This window comes from Ilyonectria robusta (assembly GCF_021365365.1).
Source record: "Ilyonectria robusta strain PMI_751 chromosome Unknown BGZ61scaffold_119, whole genome shotgun sequence".
In the NCBI taxonomy this organism is placed as follows: Eukaryota; Fungi; Ascomycota; class Sordariomycetes; order Hypocreales; family Nectriaceae; genus Ilyonectria; species Ilyonectria robusta.
Window position 1 is genome coordinate 2,617 of NW_025764553.1, and position 22,473 is coordinate 25,089.

The window sequence follows — 22,473 nt, forward strand, 5'->3', positions numbered from 1 at the left end:
CGAGGTCATGAGTTAATAGCTTCTTCCGAAGTCACTGACAAGACACGAGTTTATTGATATAGCTGATGGCTCCCTCCTATTACTTGCTAGACAACCATTGTCCCGAAAAAGACAATATTTCACCGTGGCGTCCGCGCGGAAATAATAGAACATGCCCCATAAGGCCTTCGACCTTGTCGACCTCATCGCCCTTCTCTTGACTTTCTCCAGAATGACACTGCCCCATGTCCGTATCGTCGGGCAGCTCTTGAATTTGCCCAAATTGAAACTGGTCGTTGAAGCCTTCATCCAGCGGAACATCAACTCTGGCTTTCTCTTGGCTTTCCCCAGATTGAGACTGGCGTATGCGTCTTGCCCTGGCTTTTCGGTTCCGAATACCGGCCCTGCCGCCGTGCTGGTCCGACTTGTTAACTCCGTGGAGTACAAACAAGTGATCTTCTAGGCCCCAACTGGTCTTGAGCGGTCGTTTGGCGGAGGGGCAGCCTTCGTGGGGGCATGGGAAGGATGTTCCAAGAGCTTCCTCTATCCCATGAGAGCTCGCGTTATGTCGGCGAAGCTCGGATCTGGATCTAAATGCCCGACCATTACAGTCTTGCTCGGAACATTTAAACAGCTCAAGGTGTAGAGCGATGAAGGGGCTATAATGATCAACATTAGCCATCATAGACATTAGACGCGGGGATCGGGTTAGCATACAGTAAATGTTTCTTTTCTGTACGTGGTGGATGCTTGCGTCCACATCCAGCTTCTTTCTCGTATGGGCAATGGTAGAGACCATCTGAGCCAACCTCAACTCTTTGATAAACGGGATCTTCGTACGGTCGAGAAACCCCCCCCAAATCTGAGGAGGCTTCGACGCTTGGGTTGGCTTTGATGCTTTGGTCGGCATGCTGGGGATGATGGGATCTGGATATAGCAGATATTAGTAAAGTTCAAGAGAAGATTGAGGGTCATGAGCCGTGCACCTCGTGATAGACTCAAGCTCTTCTCCGGCAGAGGGGCCAAACTCGGCGGCTGGTTTCATTCCTGGTTCTCGAATGAAGACCCATTCCTTACAACTCGTTGGCCGGGGAGATTGATCACCATCATCAGGCCTTCTAGCTTCAACAGCTCTGGCTCTCTCTCGGCCTTCCCCGGTATCGCCATGGGCACGATGCATGTGAGTTTTTAGGCTGCCCTTGCGGGTGAATTCTTTCATGCTGTCCAGGCAGTTGGGGTAGGGACAATACCAGGAAGTGTGACGAGTATGAAACTCGTTGTCATGGTTGCGAAGAGCTTTTATGCTGCCGAATTCTCGTGCCTGACAGGTTCCCTTGTTACATTGAAATGGCTTGAAGTGGGCATCTAATGCGTCGCTATAATGAATATTATTAGCGACCATGGATACAGGACGCGGGGAAAGCGTACAAGAACTTATATCTGTTGCTTTGTGGTTCATGCTTGCATTTACCAAGGACTCGGAATGGGCAATGGAAGAGATCACCGCGGTCACGAGTAGCGTTTTGGTAAAGGGGATGCTGATGGGCAGCTCGATGCATCCTGAGGTAATCTTGGGACTCGTGGTGGGAAAAATACGAGAAGGCTTCGACGCTTAGGTTGGCTTCGATGGTTTGGTTGGCAAGCTGGAGGTGATGAGATCTGAATATGGCAGATGTTAGTAAAGGTGAAGAGAAGGTCGAGGGTCATAAGGAGTGTACCTCTCTCCAGCCAGTTCATTGTACCATGGATCGAATGCGTACATGGTAGGGCCGGCAGTGGGGAAGTATTCTGTGTCCATGCTTGGTTCTTGACTGGAGGCCTAGATGTGAGCTACTGCTGGACAGTAAGACGCAGTGGACATACCTCAATCAGCCTCTCCAAGACCTTTGCCTGATGGCTAGGAATTGCAGGGTGCGTACTGTCTGACTCGTCGCAAGTTGTCTGATGGCTAGGAATTGCAGGGTGCGTACTGTCTGGCTCGTCGCAAGAGGCAAGCAGCGGTATTTACGTCCAGCACTTGGCCTCGATGCAGGGAGGCCGGTGTCAACGACGGCCGTCGGGTATTAATTGACCCGCATGCATCCCTTGCGTCCCAAAGTTCCCTTGCATCCCAAAGTGATGAGAGATCAGCTCAGTTCATTTGGTGGCGCTGAGGAAACAAGCCGCATGATGGTTGAGATGCTACCTCCGGGAGGGAGTGTGGGCCAGTATTCGTAGGATTGAGGCTTGGTCTGGCTTACGACTAATTCCTCAACAATATTTCCTACTCCTTGGCGCCATGGGATTCGTCTGCGATATGCAGGCGACGCAAAAGAAGCATAGTATCATCACATCTCGCCCAATCTGCCTCCAATGTCGTCGTTGGGGCTGAGCTCGCCTAAGCAGGTCTTAAGTTAAGTAGCCAATAGTAGGGAAGCCCATTCTGTCGGTAAAAGTGGGCCCGATGATCAGCAAGCCTGCGAGGTCCAATCTATCAAGAGCAACAACCACAGGAGGAGGGGGATAAGGAACAGGGACAGGGACAGGCTATTGTTTCCAAAGCCCATTGTCTGGGAAAAACTGGTCCGGCAGTCCGGCAGTCCGAGCCAATAAGCTAGGAGACTGTGCCCAGGTGATAAGCGAGGTGTGCAGCACTCTCGGCGGTTATTGCTTTTGACGGAGTGGATTAAGATTACGAGTGTCAGCATACGCCAGCAAGTTACTTTGATTGAAAGAGAGGAACGTACAGTGCCAACCCGCAAGCGCCTTTGCCGATGGCTAATGCCTTGCGGTTAGGGAAGCGGATCCTTCCATGAGCATGAGTGACGTGACCGAAGCGGTGGTGAAGCGATCGCCCAGTCCAGAGACGGAGACGCAAGTGGATAAGTCGGAAAATTCAGCGTCTGCTCCAGTAGAATAACAACTGATCCCGGAAGAAGAGCCAGGGACGGCATCGCGACTGGGGATGCCTGAAGATGGACTTCCCCAGGAGGTAATCGTGTTGGAGCTTGGGAAATAACCTGGGCGCCATCGGCCCACTTCTGAAGCTAGGATTGAGCACTGCAATGAGACAGCGCCCTCAGCTTCCAGCAGCCAGACTCCAGTCATCGCAGCACCCGAAGCCTCCAGTGGCCACCCAACTGGTGGTGTACTCGGAACCGCCCCAACAAGCGGTAAGTTCCGGGGTATAACTTGCCCGAAATAGAAGTCTCGCTCTTCCTTACGTACCCGACGTCATGTGTATCAGTTGTGGCCACCATCCTGGGCATGCGGGCTTGCAGGGGCCCCTTGCGCAAGATGTAGTCTCGAGAGCCAGGCGGCCAGCATTGCCCAGAGCCCCTGCCTCGGCTCGTTGTGAGCCAAGCCGCCGAGAGCCTGGTTCGGCAGGCTTACCAAGACGTCAATGCAGCATCAAATGGGGTACGGTAGGCCTGAGAAGAGGTGTGCGCCCTGCGAGTTGGAAGAAAAGAAAAGAAAGCCAGAGGCAGGCGGTTCGAGGAAAGGAGGCCGACGCTTGATCTTTCACCGTCTGCCAAGGCCTGTTTTGTCTTGCTCGCACGGCCGGATTCTCTCATCGTCGCTGGCGAAATACCCTTCGCGTCCTCTTGCGTGAGCGCCGACGCTTACCGAGGCCGCCCTTTGATCGTTCCTTCGGCCATGCAAGGAGAATGCTGATCTCGTTGTGCTCGCCAATCGGGCATGTCTTAAGGCCGGGCTTGAAGGCATTTTCGGTTTCATTGGGGAAGGACAGAACATGGACAGGGCCGAAGTCTAATAAAAGATGTATTCTCCTAACGCTTTAGATCTTTGCGAGCACCTTGATCCCAACCGTTTCTATACTGCCGGTGTTCCCCCTTGGTCTCCACGTTCACTCGTAGTACATTGAGCCCTCGTACTCGGAAATGTACTACCGTCCAGCTGCGGCAATCTTCACGCCCATCTGCCTCGCGTGCTGAGCCATGAGGGCGTCGGCAATAGTCAGAGCGGCCATGGCCTCGACGATGGGAACCGCGCGAGGAGCAACATTAGGGTCGTGACGGCCCTTGGCGGTCAGGACGCCCTCGCCCGAAGCGTCGTAGCGAGCAGTAGTCTGGTCCTGGGAGATTGTAGCGGGGGGCTTGAACGCAACGCGGAAGAAGATGGGCATGCCGTTGGAGATGCCGCCCTGGATACCGCCGGAGTGGTTCGTCTTGGTCTGCAGGCGGGAGGGAGGAATGCCAGCGCCGGCGCTCGGCGTCGCATCGTCGGCGGTAGACACAAAGGGGTCGTTGTGGCGGGATCCGCGCATCTCGGTGCCGCGGAAGCCAGAGCCAATCTCAAAGCCCTTGGTAGCAGGAATAGACATGATGGCGTGGGCGAGGAGAGCCTCAAGCTTGTCAAAGGACGGCTCGCCGAGGCCGGATGGGCACCCGCGAATAATACAGGTTACGGTACCACCAACAGAGTCGTGCTGATCGCGGAGCTCGGCAATCTTATCCTCCATACGCTTCGCGACGGTAGTATCAGGGCAGCGCACGGGAAGGAACTCATCTACCTTCTCGCGGGTTAGGGAGTCGACAAGCTCGAGGAACTTGGGGTTGCTACTAAGGGAGTCGACATCGTCGCTATCGGTCGTAGGCCTGTCCTCAAAGAGCTTGATGTTGCCAACCGAGGAAACAAAGGCAACGATCTCGACACCGTAGGCCTCGCGCAGCCACTTCTCGGCAACAGCGCCGGCGGCGACGCGGGCAATTGTCTCACGGGCGCTGCTCCGGCCGCCGCCAGAGGAGGCCTTGGTACCATACTTCTCGAGGTAAGTCCAGTCGGCGTGGGAGGGGCGCGGGTAGAGGTCGATGGTCTTGGAGCCGTAGTCGTGAGGGCGTTGATCCTCGTTCGGCACGGTCAGGAGTATGGGCGTGCCCAATCTGCGACGCTAGGGTATTAGCATCATGGCCAACATTATGACTTCCTGTAGGGTTGTCACACGTGCGCCCAAACTCGCATCCAGATCCGATAGTCACGCGGTCCTTCTCGTCGCGCGGGGTGGTGATGGCCGACTGGCCCGGGCGTCGGCGGTTGAGCTGCGGCTGGATGTCGGACTCGACGAGGGACAGGCCTGGCGGGCAGTTCTCGATGATGCAGGAGACGGTCTTGCCGTGGGACTCGCCGGCGCTGTGACGATGGAGGTCAGTGGCGTTGTCTTGGGTTCCTGGCAGTTTAGTCGAGGGAGAGGACGCACGTCGTCACGCGAAAGTAATGGCCAAATGTCGACATGGTGTCTTGATCCGTTCTGTATGTTCAATGGGTGAATTGATTGACGGAAGAGAAAGGGGTTGGAGGGGTTGGAGGGGCTGGAGGGGCTGGAGGGGGAGGAATGTAGCGATGTCGCAAAGATATTTTTCTTTAGCGGTGACTAACTTAATTGTGGAGTGGTGGTGTGTTACGATTTTCATGGGTGTGTGTGTGTGGCTGTGTGGCTGTGGCTGTCACAACTGGCCGTGGCTGTTACAACTGGCTGTGGCTGTTATAACTGGCGTAGTATAGGGTACGTGTGGATATATCTGAAAGGAGCTATCCACCTTTAGTAGAGACTTAATATAAAGAAAGTTAGATATTGCTAACTCTAGTAGAACCTATACTATATTACCTTATAAGCTTCTAAGCTTATTTTTAAATAAATTTAAATTTTATAGGTATATCTTTATATTAATATAAAAAAGTAATATATATATACTTAATTTTTCTTAATAAGGAAATTTAGTATTTAAATTTACTGTATTTTTATTATATATATTATAATTACTAAAGTTTAAGTTTAAATTTTAAGCTGCTTTTTTTTTTTTTATTAAAATTTTATTTAATTTTTTTAATTTATTTTAATCTTAATAAATATATTAATAATTTCTATAACTTAATCTTTAAAATATCTTAAAATCTTTAATATTTATAATAACTTAAGTTATTTAAATCTTCTATCTTATATTAAATAGCTAGTATTTATACTAACTTAATATAATATAATAACTTATAAAATTAAAAGTTATATTTAATTTAGCTGATTTTTTAAAGAAAATTTTAGCTTTTTATATTATTAATATTATTAATATCTTTAGCTAAATTATATAATATAGCTATTTTAATTTAGATATATATAATAATATTACTATTAATAAATTAATTTTTTTAACTATTAATTTTAATTTTATTATTAAAAAGTAAATAATATATAAAAATAATTAATATAATTTTTTAGTTTTTATTTAAATTTTATAAATAATATAATAATAAATTAAATATATTTTTTTTAAAAAAGATTTATATAAAGAAATTATATATAAATAAATATATAACTAAATAAGTATAAAAATATTATAGAAGTTATATTAAAATTAAAACTTATAAACTTTAATTATATTAGCTTTTTATTCTATTTAATTGTTTTTAGCTTTATTTAATATTATTAAATAAATTAAAGCTATATTTAATTTTTTTTATAATCTTACTTAATATTATTAAATAAATTAAAGCTATATAATAATCTTAAATAGTAAAAATAAATAATAAGAATTATATTTAATATTAAAAGAAATAATAGCTAAATAATAAAATTATTACTTATTAATTTCTATTTAAAACTTTTATTTAACCCCTTTAACTTCAACTCTATTATTTATAATTAATAATCTTATTATTTATAATTAATAATCTTATTATTTATAATTAATAATCTTATTATTTATAATTAATAATCTTAAAATAGTAATTTTATTTTAAATAAAAAAATATAAAAAAAATTAATATCTTCTATTATTAAAAAACTAACTTTTCTTTTAATACTTATCTCTTATTTTATAACAACTAATTTTAAATATAATAAATTTTATTTAAAAAGTTCTTATTACTAGTAATATATTATATTTATATTATATAAATAATATCTAATATAATTTCAGATTCTTTTAAAATCTAGAGAATAAATTAGAAAGATAGAAGCTAAATTTCCTCTTAAACTTTCTTAAAAAAGAAAATCTATTTAAGCTATTATTATATTATTTATAATATCTAAATAGAAGATAATAGATTATATTAGCTATTTTTAGATATTATTTACTTTTTTATAATAAAAATAAAGTTAATAAATAAGAAAATTAAATTCTTAGCTATAATCTTATTCTATATATTTAAATAGAAATAGCCATGCTTTATAACTTAGTAAAAAATATTAATAATACCAATTTAAGAAATTAAGTCTTTCTCTAGAATATTATTAGAGCTTAATATAACTTCTAGTTTTAGAAGCTGTTATATTATATTAGGTTAGTATGGATACTAATTATATAAGATACTAGTTAGAGGGGGGATTTAAATAACTTAAATAGGTTATTATAGGTGTTAAGGATTTTAGGGTATTAAATTAGGTTATAGAAGTTTTTAGTATATTTATTAAGGTTAGAATTAAAAAAGTTAGATGGGATTTTAATAGAGAAGAAAAAAATAGCTTAAAACTTAAAATTTAAATCTTGGTAATTATAATATATATGTAATAAAAATATAGTAAATTTAAATACTAGGTTTTCTTATTAAGGAAATTAAAGTTATATAATAATTTTAAATATTAAAAATAAATAATAAATATTATATTTAATATTAAAAGAAATAATAGCTAAATAATAAGATTATTACTTATTAATTTCTATTTAAAGCTTTTATTTAATTTCTTAATTTTAACTTTATTATTTATAATTAATAAGCTTAAAATAATAATTTTATTTTAAGTTATAAAATATAAAAAAAACTAACTATTTTTTATTATTAAGAAATTAACTTCTCTTTTAATACTTATTTTATTATAATTAATTTTTAATATAGTAAATTTTACTTAAATAGCTTTTTTTAAAAATAATTTATTATATTTATATTATAAATTTTAACTTTAATATAATTTTAAATTCTTTTAAAATTTAAAAGATAAATTAAAAAAATAAAAGTTAAATTTTCTCTTAAGCTTTTTTAAAAATGAAAATTTATTTAAGTTATTATTATATTATTTATAATATTTAAATAAAAGCTAATAAATTATATTAGCTATTTTAAATATTATTTACTTTTTAATAATAAAATTAAAATTAATAAATAAGAAAATTAAATTCTTATTTATAATCTTATTTTATTTTTAATAAGAGAATTTAATATTTAAATTTATTATATTTTTATTATATATATATTATAATTATTAAAATTTAAATTTTAAGTTTCTAGCTATTTTTTTCTTTTTTATTAAAATTCTATTTAACTTTTTTAATTTAATTTAACCTTAATAAATATACTAAAAACTTCTATAACCTAACTTAATACTTTAAAATCCAGCTAGTATCTTAAATAGCTAGTATCTATACTAACTTAATATAATATAATAACTTATTAAATTAGAGGTTATATTAAGCTTTAGTAATATTTTAAAAAAAGACTTAATCTTTTAAATTAGAATTATTAATATTTTTAGCTAAGTTATAAAATATAGCTATTTCTATTTAAATATATAAAATAAGATTATAAATAACAATTTAATTTCCTTATTTATTAATTTTAATTTTGTTAAAGTCCAATAAATATATAAATACATATATATAACTTCTATTAGCTAGAATCTAAGCTTAAATATAAGCTTAAAATTCTAGATAAAATCTTATAATATAACACTAAAATACGGTACTAATAACACTATTTATACTGTATGACTAATCTATCCGATTCGGCTTATTAATCTATCCGAGCTTAGAAATTAAGTGTTTTAGTTTATAAGCATAGACTTTCAATTCCTCCGTGATTTGAAATCAAGACTACTCGGCAATTAGGGAACATAGGAAGACATATTCAATACCATCTTGAAGCTGAATCTCTGGGCTTTCCAATGGTATTATTTTTATCCTAATATCTATATATCTGCCGGCTGAATTTGTCTATAAAAGAAGAGCTTCCTCTGGGGTTTATTTCTTCTCTTTTTATCTATATACATCATCAATAATATACACTATATTATACTATCTTATATACTATTATCCCTTATCTTATCTAATCTCTTATCTCTATATCCTTTATAAGGATATCCCTTTATCTATAATTAATTCTATTCTTCCACTGCCTTATAACCTCGAATATATATAAATAAAAGTAATTATTTTTTATTAATTTTATAATTAATTAACTTTTAATTCTTATAATTATTATTAATTTTAACTATTATTATAACTTAATTTTTTATAAGTTTTATAAAGTAATTAATATATCTACTTAATTATTATTATTATAATTAAAGCTTAATTCTTTACTTATAATATAATAATGTAAATATTTATTATTATTTCTTAATAAGGGAATTTAATATTTAAATTTACTATATTTTTATTATATATATATTATAATTACTAAAGTTAAAGTTTAAATTTTAAGCTACTTTTTTCTTTTTTATTAAAATTCTATTTAACTTTTTTAACTTTAATCTTAATAAATATATTAATAATTCTTATAATTTAACTTTTAAAATACTTTAAAATTTAAGTTATTTAAATCCCCTCTTTAATTAATATTTTAAATAGCTAGTATTTATACTAGCTTAATATAATATAATAACTTCTTAAATTAAAAGTTATATTAAGCTTTAATAATATTTTAAAAAAACAACTTAATTTCTTAAATTAAAATTATTAATATTTTTAACTAAGTTATAAAATATAGCTATTTCTATTTAAATATATAAAATAAAATTATAAATAAGAATTTAATTTTCTTATTTATTAATTTTAATTTTATTATTAAAAAGTAAATAATATTTAAAAATAATTAATATAATTTATTAGCTTTTATTTAAATATTATAAATAATATAATAATAACTTAAATAAATTTTCTTTTTTAAGAAAATTTAAGAAAATATTTAATTTTTATTTTTTTAATTTATCTTTTAAATTTTAAAAAAAATTAAAATTATATTAAAATTAAAGTTTATAATATAAATATAATAAGTTATTTTGAAAAAAAGCTACTTAAATAAAATTTACTATATTAAAAATTAATTATAATAAAATAAATATTAAAAAAAAATTATAAAAAACTTATAAAAAATAGCTATAATAAAAATAATAGAAAAATAATATTAAAAAAGAAATTTTTTTATAAAATTTAAAAAAGCCTTAAATAAGCCTTAAATTCTTAAGCTTTAAGAAATATAAAAATAAAAATATATTTAAAGTTATTAAAAGTTTAAATTAAAAATAAGAAAAAGATAAAAATAAAAACTGCTAAGATAATATAAAGCCTATCTTATAATATAGCAAAGTAAATTAACTCTAGAAATAATAAAATTGGAATTTTAAGTAAATAGCTATATAAGCCTGGTATCTATATATATACTAACATATAAGAATTACATAACTAGAAGAAGAAAAGGCTAGGTTTTAAGATATTAATAGCAGTCTGGAAGGCTACTATAAAGATATCTAGAGAACTAAGTTAAAAAGAGTAGTTATAGTATTACTAAGGCAATTATAGAGAAGATAAAGAAGGTAAATTGTAGTATTAATTGCTGCAAACCTATATATAAATCCCTAATAACTTCTTTATAACTTAGAGGCAGCTAGAATTAAAAGATAGATAAATACATATTATATAACTTAAATAAGACTAGTAATAAGATTACTAATATAAATTTAATAATAATAATAAGCTTTTTAAGATAGTAAAGTAAAATTGTAGTAAGGTTTTTATTTTATAGCTAGATAATTAAAAGATTTTTTCTTTTTAAATTAAATAAAGAAATTTTATAAATTTAAATATAAGTAAAATAGTATATATTAAATAAATAAATAAATAAATTTTATTAAGTATTTTTATAAGATAATAAAAATAAAAAATTTAAAAAATTTAATTATATAAATAAATAAAAAGTTATTAAAATTTAAAAAAAAAGCTTTTAATTTCTTATTAATTTTAAATATTTTAAAAATTATAATAATTTTATTTTAATAATATTTATATAAATAGAGTTTTTATATTTATTAACTTTTTATTTATTAAATTGTTATAAATTAAATTATTTAAAATAATATATTATAATAATTATATTAAATTACTATATTATAAAGTAAAAAATTAATTAATAATTACTATAATAATAATTATTTAAATATATTATTATATTATAAAATTTCTATTAATTATTTAATAAATTAAGCTATAATATATACTTATATAAATAACTTTATATATAGTAAAATTATAAAATATTAATAAATAATAATTTTTTTAAAATTAAAATAAATATTAATTTATATTAAAAAAAAGATTATAATTAATTTATTAATTATATTTAAAATACAAATTAATAAATATAGCTATATTACTATAAATAAAGTAATATATATAATCTACTATATAAAGTATATATATATATAAGCTAGATTTATATAAATTAAAATTCTTAAAGATAAATTTCTATATACTATTAAAACTTATTATAATTATAATAGCTTATATCTTTAAAGCTATAGAAAAAATAGTAAAATTTATCTAAATATATATAGAAAGATATTATATATAATAAAATATTCCAGAACTAGTAAGTAATATACTATTTACTCCTACTTATATAAACTAGTTAATACTTAAGCAGCTAATACTATTAAATAACTTCTAATAGAATCTGCTTAATAATCCAGGATAGCCCCTTTTTTCTAGAGCAATAATACAGTCTTATGTACACTAAGTTGCTACTCATAGCTGGAAAGATAACAGAAAGACAAGTAGTTGCTACTAGTAGCTGGAGAGATAATAGAAAGAGGGACAGGCTGTTGCTACTAGTAGCTGGAGGAGGGGCAAGTGGTTGCTACTACTCCGTAGTGGCTGGAGAGGTATGCATGGGAACGGCGGTGAGGTTTATCCGATCCCGCGCAGAAAGGTGTCACGTGCGATAGAACGTTCCAGAACCGGGAATTTAGATGTTGTTGTTCGCGCCTACTCGTCGGAACAACTCAACGCAGTCAGGCAACTGAAAGCTGACACCCAGAACCACTCACCATGCAGGGAGAACGCTACGCAGTCAAGCGAGAGCGATTCGTCGTTAGCGCTCGCACCCTCGCATCCCTCGTCGAAGGTACAAGCAGAATAAAACAGGAGACCGGTCCCCTACGGGGTCCGCCAATGCCTTTCGGAACGAGCCTGAGAAGTAAGGCACTTGCCTTGTGTTGTCTGCGCTGCGCAAAATCCAGACTCCTTACAGTTCCCCTCGATCAATCCCAATCCCAATCCCAATCCCAACCGCCTCCACCTCCACCACCACAGCTTCCGCCCGAGTAACTCCCCCCGGACACCAAGCACTCATCGTTGACTTCTACGTCGACCTTGCCCGTAGCGAGCCTAGAGTATCACGACCGATGCCGCCCATGCCTACCCTTAGTGAAGATAGACAATTCTACAGCCTCTCCTTTGGTACCCGACGAGATCAGCCGTTAACAATTGAGGTATTTTAGGCTGGAGAATAAACCTGGAGACTTTGAAGGTATTAGGAATTGAATTGGTGAAGAGATGAAGGAATTCGTGGAAGGATTGGAAATGGCATTGTGCATATCTAGGGTGGCGCAAAAGAAAAAAGAGGGGTGGGGGTGGTGCAGAAGTAGGCCACGGGCAATAATCGAAACAAACCATTGCCATTATCTGAGAGATTTAAAGACTGTACTGAGCAGCCAGGTCTGCATCAACAATGAACAACATCTTGCCCTTAACCACACTTCCTGAGATCAGATCGTCATGTGCTTGTATAGCCTCGCTTAAGTGGAACAGCTTAGCGATAGCCGGCTCCAACTCTCCGCTCCGAACCTTTTCCAGGATGATGCTAAAATCAGCCAGAAAAGTACCCGGTTCCCATTTACCGTCTTGGTAATGATCCTGGCCAATAGCGAAGAACCTCATCCGCTCCTTAAGCCGCAACGCGAGGGTGTCCTTCACGCTTCGCGCGATCCCACTACCATCTGCCGAAATCTCCGACATGATACCAATCACAATGACCTGCCCGATCTCTGCCTTCGTCGCAGCCAGACTGTTTTGGAGACTCTCCTCGCTACAAACCGCATCATACGCAACGTCCACACCTTCGCCGCCCGTCAGTGCCCGAACTTGCTCGACAAGATCAGAAGCATTGCGATCAATTGGCTCCACGCCAAGAGATCTAACGTAGTCGAACTTGGAGGGGGAGCATGTTCCTATCATCTTGATGCCCATGTCGAGGGATGTGACCAGTTGTGCAGCAGCCGTGCCGACGCCCCCACTCACGGAGCCGATCAGTATGCTGGACCCAGGAGTGAGTTGGACTCCGCTATGCTTAAGCATGCCATAGGCCGTCAAGTAATTGAGTGGGAGAGCGGCCACCTTGACAGGGTCGTCGGTGGGCTGGATGGGTAGAAGCTCCATGTAAGACAGGATAGCATGAGTCGCATGGGAGCGGGTGACGCATAGGGCGGCAACACGATCTCCAACTTTGACATTGCTCTCTTTCGGTACCGAATCGCCAAGTGCTATGACTTCGCCGACACAGTCGTATCCTGGTGTGAAGCCAGGTTTGGAGGTCTGGGGTACAGGATAGCCGCCTGTCCGTTGGATGTTATCTGCGCCAGCGATGCCGGCTACGATTATGCGGACGAGAACATTTTCGCCAGAGAGCTCGGAAGTGGGATCCCAGGTCTCCCATTTTAACACGGATGGAGTGCCAAATTCGGTGACTACCCAATGGCCTGGTTGATCAGGCGTGATGCTGGTATTGGGCGTTGACAAGGTGAAAGACATGATTAAAGCTGATAATTCCAAGGTATCAAGGACTCCAAGCTGGGCGTATGCGGTAGACTTGTGGAATAAGGAGAGGCGAAGATGCCTTTATACATATTAGGAGCCTGGTGCTGATGTACAACTACATAATATGCGCCGGTCGGAAACTTGTCGGGCCCGAGCCCCCGCATGATTATAAATCTGATTAGTTAATTCATAAACCTGTGGGCTACCTCTGATGCTCCGGGGCTTCTTGCGGGAAAAAGGGAACCCGGTCGCGGCCAAGCAATCCTCACGGTAAATGGCATGGGGTCGATGGCGGGGCGGAGAGAGGTGGCGCGAAAACGGAGTTCGATGAAGAAGGTTGAAGCTGATTGGCCCGAGAAGAGAAAACCCCCCAACTGTATTCCTACTTGGCTGTAGCCGCTTTTGCTTACGCAGTTATTGTTAGATTCACTAGGGTGCTACACCTGAGGTGAGCCCAAGACATCCTGGGTTGATGATTATGTGTTGAACAGAAGGCATCTGCGGGGTGGTTACGTGAGAGTCACTGGTCTTGAGATTGCATGTGGATACAGCAGATCTGTCAGAGGCAGAGACCTCGGAGACACAGAAGAAGAACAGATACAACAATCAATCAATCGGATATGAATGGGCTGAATACCCGCATTGTCTAACGGTTCTGGCCACTCGCTTAACTAACGCTACTAGTTTCTTAATTTTATTTAACTTTTTACTTCTAAACGCCTGCCCGTCTGGTGTCAAACGCCTGCGCGGGCAGAGCTTATCTCTGGTCGCCCTTTTTTTTGTCCGTGGCATTAACGCCGGAATTACTAAACAGGCACCCAAAGCACCAGGCTAGAATCGCCCGCCGACGGCCAGAGCGTTTTGACCGCAGCCTTCTTTTGTGGCGCTTTCGCGTGAAGGGTGGAATATTCCAAAACTTTCCGCTGGGTACTACCAACTGAAGGTCTTTCTTGGTGTTTTCATCTGGCCTCATGGCCCGTCGTTTCCGCCCTTCACGCATCCAAGCCAGCCCGGCACATGGGTGACCAGCTATCGTCTCTGCCGCCTGAGTAGGCAAAGAAACCTACTCTTCGCTATACTACGCTTGAAGAAATGGAAGCGGGCCTCTATGGGAAGATACAACACATTCGTGCTTGTAAGTAGTCCCGAGCTAGGACTGCAATGGAGTTTCTGATCGCCATAACCGTGGGGTCAGCGCGAATTATTCCTGCGTGCGGGACCGTTCGGAGTGTAAAGCACAGACTTTGACGCCGGAACCCCGCTTTTAGTGCGTAAGCAGGTTGCATTAGCGCTCCCGACTGTCCCGCCCTACTTATACTTAATATCCAGAAAAGCGGCACCGATCAGCGGACGAGGAAGAATGTGGGGCTTCTAGCGCTAATGCAACCGACGACAGCGTCAGCAGCGCTAATGCAACCCACTTACGCACTAGCGTCGGGACGAGTAATTGTCAACTCATCCGTACTCTGTACGGACGGACGCATGGACGATAGATGCATGCTTTACCTGGCTTACCGGACTTCCGCTATATCATTAGTATTATTTTCAGAATAAATAAGTTATAATACTCTACAATTTCTTAATAAATATAGCTTAATTAGTTAATTAAGTAAGCCATTTATTAAATAAATTATTATTAATCTAGATACTTTCTAGGATCTACTGCCTTAAAGATGGCGCATGGGTTGTGGTATAGAAGGGGGCTATTACGGAGGCTTAGTTTGGTGGCGCGAGGCTCTGTGGTTGAGTCGTCACGGATCGTCTTGTGGTCCGAGTTTACGAAGGAGGGCGCGGAAGAAAGAACCTTTCGTTCCGAAAGGCATAAAGTTCAGTGCGCGGCACCCACGCCCATACTTTCTTCTTTCTTCCTTTCCCTTTAAATAGATACCTGCAAGGATACCTACAACTGCCTAACTACGATCCCAAGGCCATCAGGCGATACCTACCTAGGGCTTCGTCGCCATCTACCTGGAAGATAGTGAGTGGAAATGGACTACCTAAAGGGGCAAAAGGAGGTCATTACCGTCAGGGATGTGAATTGAATTACTTGACTTGATTGAATTATCTAGAGTTGGAAGGGAAGCCCTAAAGGCTGCCTTCAAGGACCCTTGTGGTACAGTGTGATCCCACAGTGTGTGGGATGATAGCACTGTGCCACTGTGTCACGTGATGAGACTGGACCCTGTCCTTTATATAGTGCTCGTCAGCATCGTTCTTTTCTTCACAAGACAAGTGCTTGTGTCAGGCTCTTCCTTTCACTTTCACAAGGCAAGCGCCTTGCTTCTCAGGCCTGTTCCGAAAGGCATTGGCGGGCCCCGTAGGGGACCGGTCTCCTGTATGTAGCTCTCGCTTCAAAGATTGCCGTGGCGCATGGGTTGTGGCGAAAGTGGCTCTCGAACGTGGCGAAGTTTACGGTTTAGTGGCGTGGATTTGTGGTGCAGCTCACACGGATCGCTTAGCGGCCCGAGCTTACGAAGGAGGACGCGGAAGGAAGAACCTTTCGTTCCGAAAGGCAAAGGCAAAACCCAACACTGAACGCGGCACACTGGAGACCGGTTCCCTACGGGGCCCGCCAATACCTTTCGGAACAGGCCTGAGAAGCAAGGCGCTTGCCTTGTGATGACAGGAGACCGGTCCCTCCGGGCCCGCCAATGCCTTTCGGAACGAGTCTTGTACTGTAGCGACTGCAAAGTCTGTCGCGGTTTTCCAATGTTAAAAGAGTTTCCGCACGGACCGTCTCTGTGGCGCGTTATGGGACAACTTGTATGTACATTTTGTGTGAGGGACATAACAAAAGCCTGAATCGGCTCTGACGACACGCCAGGCAGCAAGGCACAACCGTAACCCCCAAATCTGGCCTTTAGCAGCCCGGCGGCGTCCCAATTGTCATACGCAGTCACGTGCCATCGACATTCTGTCATGCTAACGCTAGTTATGGATGATGTTGGATACGGTTCGTCACATTCAATCCAGGGATTAGTGTTCAATAGGGTGTGGATCCTGAATATGTTGATTGTCTTGATCTAGGATGCCTCCGGCCCCCGCTTTTCCTGTGAGGGGTTTTTGTGTCAATCCCACCCTTTCTGACTAAGGTCAGGATATCGGTATATCAGAGGATTAGGATGAAGATGTGCATTTGCTCCAGCACTCCGCGCGACTAGGCTTAGCCGGGTGAGCTTCGCCGGCGGAGGCTCCTCTGCTTCGTGAGCCAGGCATCCATGAAGCCCTGATGGTGGCCTCTGACATACGCGTGCCAGAGTGGCTGCTTTTACTATTTACATAAGCTGTTGGATACGCAATTTGCTATATGCAATAGCAGAAGTGATTGATCAAATGATGTAAATTCAGAAGGTTGTTCTTTCATGGATTGAGGATCATAGGTGCCCTATTTTATACTCAAAGGGATCTAGATCAGGGTGTCAAAGGGAGACGGATCCGGCGTTGTTACTAGCATGGTGTATGGTTAAATTACTTGGGAGTTCTAATTGCGTGATATCTTCTTGATACTCACTATCAAGCTAGGGCGAGTTCAGTATTCAGCGAACATCTGCGATATTGACAGGCTGTTCAGATAACAGTTAAGTGCCGCAGCAGGAAGCATAGGAATTGTGTCTTGAATGATCTTTCTTGCTAAGCTAAAGCGGGGGAAGCTGCTGTCCCGGAAAGGTTCGGCGATGTCGGCTTGTTGCCCTACAAATCAGGCGGGAATTTGGACGGCGGGTGAACTAGGGTCTTACGTACGGGTCCCTACAAAACGCAGCAAATCGTGCGAGGGCCTCAATGAGCCTTGGGACGGCAGGCACAGGCTGCGAAAAGACAGGATGATCTTCGGTGATCATTATGGCAGACCAAGGCCGAAATTTGCGTTTCTCAACCTCGCACCGAACGATGACGGCTTGGGTAAACCCTGACGTGCTCTGTGCTACGCGTCGAGGGTAACGCAGCCGACTGTGGGGCGGCTGGATCACTGTCTATGTTGTCCCATTTCGAATAATCGATAGGCGCTATGGAGGGGGTGTGGACTGCGGGCTGAGGAATTTTAAGTTTGACTGACAGAGCTGATACACAAGGTTCTTAAGGATCCCGTAGTATTCAAGAATGATATACTTCATCGACGTTGAATGAAGGTTGCTGAATTCAACATGAACCGCGACGTTCGATCCTGTATAACCCGCGGACCACTAGACGATCTGTGCCTTTCTCAGCCCCAACCACGATGCCTAGAACACCACCGATGTGAGTTTCGGGACGAAAAGGTTCGTCCTTCTGCGCCCTCTCCTCCCACCCCTGAGGCCACCTTCGCCACGAATGCACTGCCGCAATTCACCGCCAACCCAAGCCACGGTTAGATACGGGGCTTTGTCCAACAAGTGACTGCATCCGTCAGAACCATGCCTCTGGGGTGTAAAACGTAAATAGGCATTAAGGATATGTAAGATGTCATTGGGATGGATTGGATCGCACCTAAGGCCATCCCTGGAGACCAAGTGTGAGGTCCTGCGAGGAAAGGAGCTGCTCTTTCATGGCCTTCAACTCCTCGACGTCCCAGTTCGACCAGACAAATTTACTCCTCAAAAACTCAGCTTCGGGGCTAACAATCCAGACCGCAAAAGAAGCTGGCAGTTCGACTATATTACATATTAGCACAGTTCAGCATTATCACTTTATAGAAGCAGCAGACAATCAGGTAACTTACTATCATCAAACAGGAAATCTAGGCCACCTTCGGAGCTTTTCTTGTACATGTCTATCTGGACAACACCTAGGTGGATGATGTGGACCCGGACCTGTGGGTTCTCGAAAGCGAAATATTCCATCATCCTAGCAGCTGCCATCTTGCTCACTGCGTACGCACTATTCGCGGGCATGGGAGAAATGTGACAACCACCGGTTGACACATGCACGAAAGTCGGATTCTCGGAGGCGTGCTTGAGGAAAGCTTTTGAAAGAATTAGGGTTCCTTTGACGTTGATAGTCATTCCCCGAAACCATTCCTCGACATCTGCTTCCGCGATCGGCTTAGTGTCGGGCAAGTAACCTGCGTTGCTGATGAGTATATCGATTTTGCCCAAGGCTTCCGAGATGCCCTCAAATGCTTTGCTGACCGCAGTTTCATCACTGATATCAGCAACCAATATATGAACTATCACGCCAGCATGAGCTGCCTCTACTTCTTGCTTTGTCTGCTCGAGACTGGACACAGTGCGTCCGAGAATGGCAATCTTGGTGGCTCCAGAAGTTGCGAATGCGTGGGCTATGCGAGGTCCCATACCAGAACCACCACCTGTAATGAGAACAACCTTCCCAGCCGTGGAGAGATCGGGACGAGAAGGGTCGATGCTGGAATAGGAGGTGGTGTGGAATGTTTTTGTATACAGTGGGAACGCCATTATTTCTTAATAGATTCTGCTTCGTAATGAAAGTTGGAAACAAGTAAGGAAGACTGTTTAATATCGAAAAGGCATAGGAAGACATCTAAGAGGTGCTTAAATATATATATGAACGCTATGGTAGAAATTCGGTACCACATGTAACCGGACTTATCGAGCTAATCAACCTTAACTCCAGAGTTCTCGGATCAACCCTAACTCCAGAGTTCTCGGCCAGTGAAGTTAAGTAGCTAGGGTGGATCACTCGGTAATAAACAACCTTTTTGATCGTTACAGTTAACGTCATACAGTAGCAAGCTCGCTTCCGCTCTCGCTCTCGCTTCAATATCAAAGCTGGGCGCCCCCCTTGCTTCGCCCGGACCCACAACGTGAGCTGAAGAGGCTTGCTCTTCATCAACGCATTCGTTGCCTCTAAAAATCTCTCATCGTGCTCTAGCCGCACCCATACCCAAACGTATGCTTGCACTCGTACCCGCCATCCAGTCAATCACATTGAAGAGAGTTTCGTCCGCCCACTCAAATTGGTGGTGCTCACTTCACGTGATACCTGGACAGTGCAAATTACGCCCTTTACAACTTAGAGCACTGTGTGCAACCCACTCGAACATCAATATCAATCCTTCGACTAAGAATGGATATCTTGGTGATTTCTCGGGACTTGAGCATGGCGTCGAGGACGCCAGAGCCGACCAAGCCGGTTGCGCCGGTGAGTATCAGATGCATGTTGCAAGACGGAGGTGTTGAACATCAAACCGACAATCACACTTCTTCCTTAAGGAATGAGTGGGTTTAGCGACGTTTAAAGACACACGCAAGGCGGTCTCGATTTGTCTAGTCAGGGATAGCGCAGTGTGGGCCAAGGCCACCCGATACTCAGCGTGGACAGGGGGGTAAGCAACCTGCATTAGCACTATTTCATGAACGAAGACCCAGTTTTGCCACGGTAGTGATGTGATGCTCAATGAAAACCTTGTCGGTGGCTTCTGGCGGTCATCTTACTGCGTTCGCGCCAAGCAACTTCACATTCCAATTCCATTCCAGTGCCTGTCAATCTCCATAGGCCCCCACTTGGTCCTATAGCCCTGTCAGTATACGCACGATGGCGGCCTGCTTAGCCTCCTGCATGTATGGGCTAGAATCAATACCCTGAGCATGATCGACAGGGTGACATCAGGTGAAAGGGCCCACACGGGAACCGCACAATGTTTGCCTGCATGCTGCTTATTCCCCTGCTAACTATCCCCTACAATAGTTGGCTTTTACGCTTTTAAGATGATTGTTTTAACCATTAAGTCCCTAAACTCCGAATCTTGAGGAGTCCATACATAGCGAATAACTTGGTCGGTGCGGCCCGACTGCAGTTCGTCAGGGCGAGCTTCTTTGACGACGGAGCGGGGGGGGGGGGGGCATAAAGAACTCCTCGATGGGATTGATAGAATCGATGTGCCACTATCCATGCACGTATACCCCTTCCCCCAAACGGATGAATGGGAGAACCAGTGGTTCTTCTTCGACGTTCAGCTCCATCCGTATCAGCTGCATTTCCGCCGCAGAGTCGAGGACGGAGACGAGTCAGCTGTTGGGATGTGGGAAGACTCGTACGCAGAGTTAGCTCAGGTCCGTGGGCAGATGTGTGTTCAACGTATGTAGCGGTCTGGTGTACAAGCTCCAGCAGATCTCGCCCCCCCTAGGGGCTGGGTGTCTCCTCACCAAGAGAATTTGAAAGGAACTAACCGGCCCCCATGGGAAAGGCAGCATCGTCGGCGTGCTGAACCCTACGCTGCTGGATGAGAAGACAGTGGAACGCGGCCCATCCCTCGGGGTCGTGCATCCGGTTTCACATCTGGCTTGTCGCATTAAGGACTGCCATCCTAATAATATAAGCTTTAACAGCTATGCCCAAACACATAGCTATTTAATTTCTTCTATTCTTTAGATAATTCTTATTAACTGTTCCCTCTTCTTCTATACCTCACTACTAACTTAGTCGCTGTATACTTAGAATCTCTAATAAAATTAATATACTCGGTTAAGAGGCGAGGTACATTCCCAGGGCAATGATAATAAATAGTAAAGGTAGGCGAGTACGTAGCTAGGAACCGAGCCGAGTGGCGGTGTTTACCATCCTTGGCTCAACAGGGATAGTGGCGCAGTAGCGTTTGATTGGAGTGGTGGCGCAGGGTCTGTGGCGCAGAGTCTGTGGCGATGGGGATTTGGCGTGGCACGAGGATTCGGGCGAAGTTTGGTGGCCTTTCGGAACGAGCCTGAGAAGCAAGGCGCTTGCCTTGTGAAAGTGATTTGAAAGTGAAAGAAAGAGCTTGACACAAGCACTTGACTTGTGAAAAAAGAACGATGTATCTTTTTGATCGGGATGTGGACGGAGTCAGCAACGGAGAGACGGGGTCTTTGGGGGTCCGGCTGCCTGAGCATCAGCAACTCATTGATAGAGAGTCCACCCGCAGCGTGATGGTCTCCGTCCGGCTTTATCTAACTTAGAGTCTGTACGCATGGGAATTGGCCATGCTCAACGATTGTGACCCAACATATATTGGCTATGGGGAATTGAGGGACCCAGTGCCTCCAAAGCCCAGGTCTAGTAGCTCATATCAGCAATAGAGGAGTGCTCAGATTCGTTTATGGGGATCGCACATCAGCCCAGGCTCACGTGGACGGGAAGGAAAGGAGGAGCGGCGTTATGGAGCCGATGCTGACCATCACCCAACTAATCAATCTTGTCTTTCCATTCTCTCACTACAGTCCTGGAGCAACATAAAAACACAGGTCCAGCATGATCTGACCCGAGGTTATTTAAATACCACTTATTCATCCTTAACCCTCTTCTCCCCGCTTTCTTTCCCATCTCTCAATCTCACCAAAACATCCCACATGCTGATCCACAGCCATGGTCGACACGGTGGATTTGCACTAAAAAATCACCAAACTCACTTTAATAGCAAGAATGAGTTGTGGTGGACCGGTAAGCCTCCTAGATAAAACGCCTGTACCGCAGTGTGGGCAGAATTTGTAATGTGTCGTCTTGGAGCCGAACGCGTAGCTTGTCAGAGCGTCCTCATCGCCCTTGATGACCCTGAACTGCCCAGGACTTGAGGGGAAGACCCAGAGATAACCCCTCTTAGAGCAAAGGCTGCAGTTGAATTCGTTCACGATGCTGATCGCAAGGAGGTCGACCTCGTAGACGAACGTGCTGCAGTGGCAGTTACCACGCTTGTCAACACAATGGGCGATGGGCAGCTCATTGGCCATTCAGGGACTGTTATTTTATTTTCCGAGTGACAACCACATAGCGG

General features: G+C 41.3%; 6 protein-coding genes across 6 annotated transcripts; 1 reads left to right on the forward strand and 5 right to left on the reverse strand.

Moving 5' to 3' along the window:
* Positions 1-522: 522 nt before the first annotated feature.
* BGZ61DRAFT_542365 (uncharacterized protein) lies at positions 523-1,777 on the reverse strand (the record flags this gene model as incomplete). The annotated part of the gene is made up of 5 exons (XM_046255176.1): positions 523-638; positions 697-890; positions 966-1,355; positions 1,408-1,638; positions 1,698-1,777. 5 exons carry the CDS (start codon positions 1,775-1,777, stop codon positions 523-525), a joined length of 1,011 nt encoding a protein of 336 aa, XP_046093164.1.
* A 2,088-nt stretch (positions 1,778-3,865) lies between these two features.
* Positions 3,866-5,211, reverse strand: BGZ61DRAFT_542366 (chorismate synthase; the record flags this gene model as incomplete). The annotated part of the gene is made up of 3 exons (XM_046255177.1): positions 3,866-4,862; positions 4,924-5,109; positions 5,177-5,211. 3 exons carry the CDS (start codon positions 5,209-5,211, stop codon positions 3,866-3,868), a joined length of 1,218 nt encoding a protein of 405 aa, XP_046093165.1.
* Positions 5,212-12,653: 7,442 nt separating this feature from the next.
* Positions 12,654-13,769, reverse strand: BGZ61DRAFT_501167 (uncharacterized protein; the record flags this gene model as incomplete). Its single annotated transcript, XM_046251661.1, has 2 exons — positions 12,654-13,169; positions 13,488-13,769. 2 exons carry the CDS (start codon positions 13,767-13,769, stop codon positions 12,654-12,656), a joined length of 798 nt encoding a protein of 265 aa, XP_046093166.1.
* Positions 13,770-17,825: 4,056 nt separating this feature from the next.
* On the reverse strand, positions 17,826-19,217 carry BGZ61DRAFT_511320 (uncharacterized protein). Its single transcript, XM_046252120.1, has 2 exons — positions 18,472-19,217; positions 17,826-18,403 (listed from the first exon to the last, which is right to left on the reverse strand). The coding sequence occupies exons 1-2, from the start codon at positions 19,163-19,165 to the stop codon at positions 18,240-18,242; spliced, it is 858 nt and encodes a 285-aa protein (XP_046093167.1). The 5' UTR covers positions 19,166-19,217; the 3' UTR covers positions 17,826-18,239.
* A 1,403-nt stretch (positions 19,218-20,620) lies between these two features.
* Positions 20,621-20,956, forward strand: BGZ61DRAFT_488021 (uncharacterized protein; the record flags this gene model as incomplete). The annotated part of the gene is made up of 2 exons (XM_046250058.1): positions 20,621-20,807; positions 20,841-20,956. 2 exons carry the CDS (start codon positions 20,621-20,623, stop codon positions 20,954-20,956), a joined length of 303 nt encoding a protein of 100 aa, XP_046093168.1.
* A 1,200-nt stretch (positions 20,957-22,156) lies between these two features.
* Positions 22,157-22,384, reverse strand: BGZ61DRAFT_313023 (uncharacterized protein; the record flags this gene model as incomplete). Its single annotated transcript, XM_046238834.1, has 1 exon — positions 22,157-22,384. A coding segment is annotated over one exon (228 nt), but the record flags the coding sequence as incomplete, so codon positions are not given.
* Between the last annotated feature and the right edge of the window lie 89 nt (positions 22,385-22,473).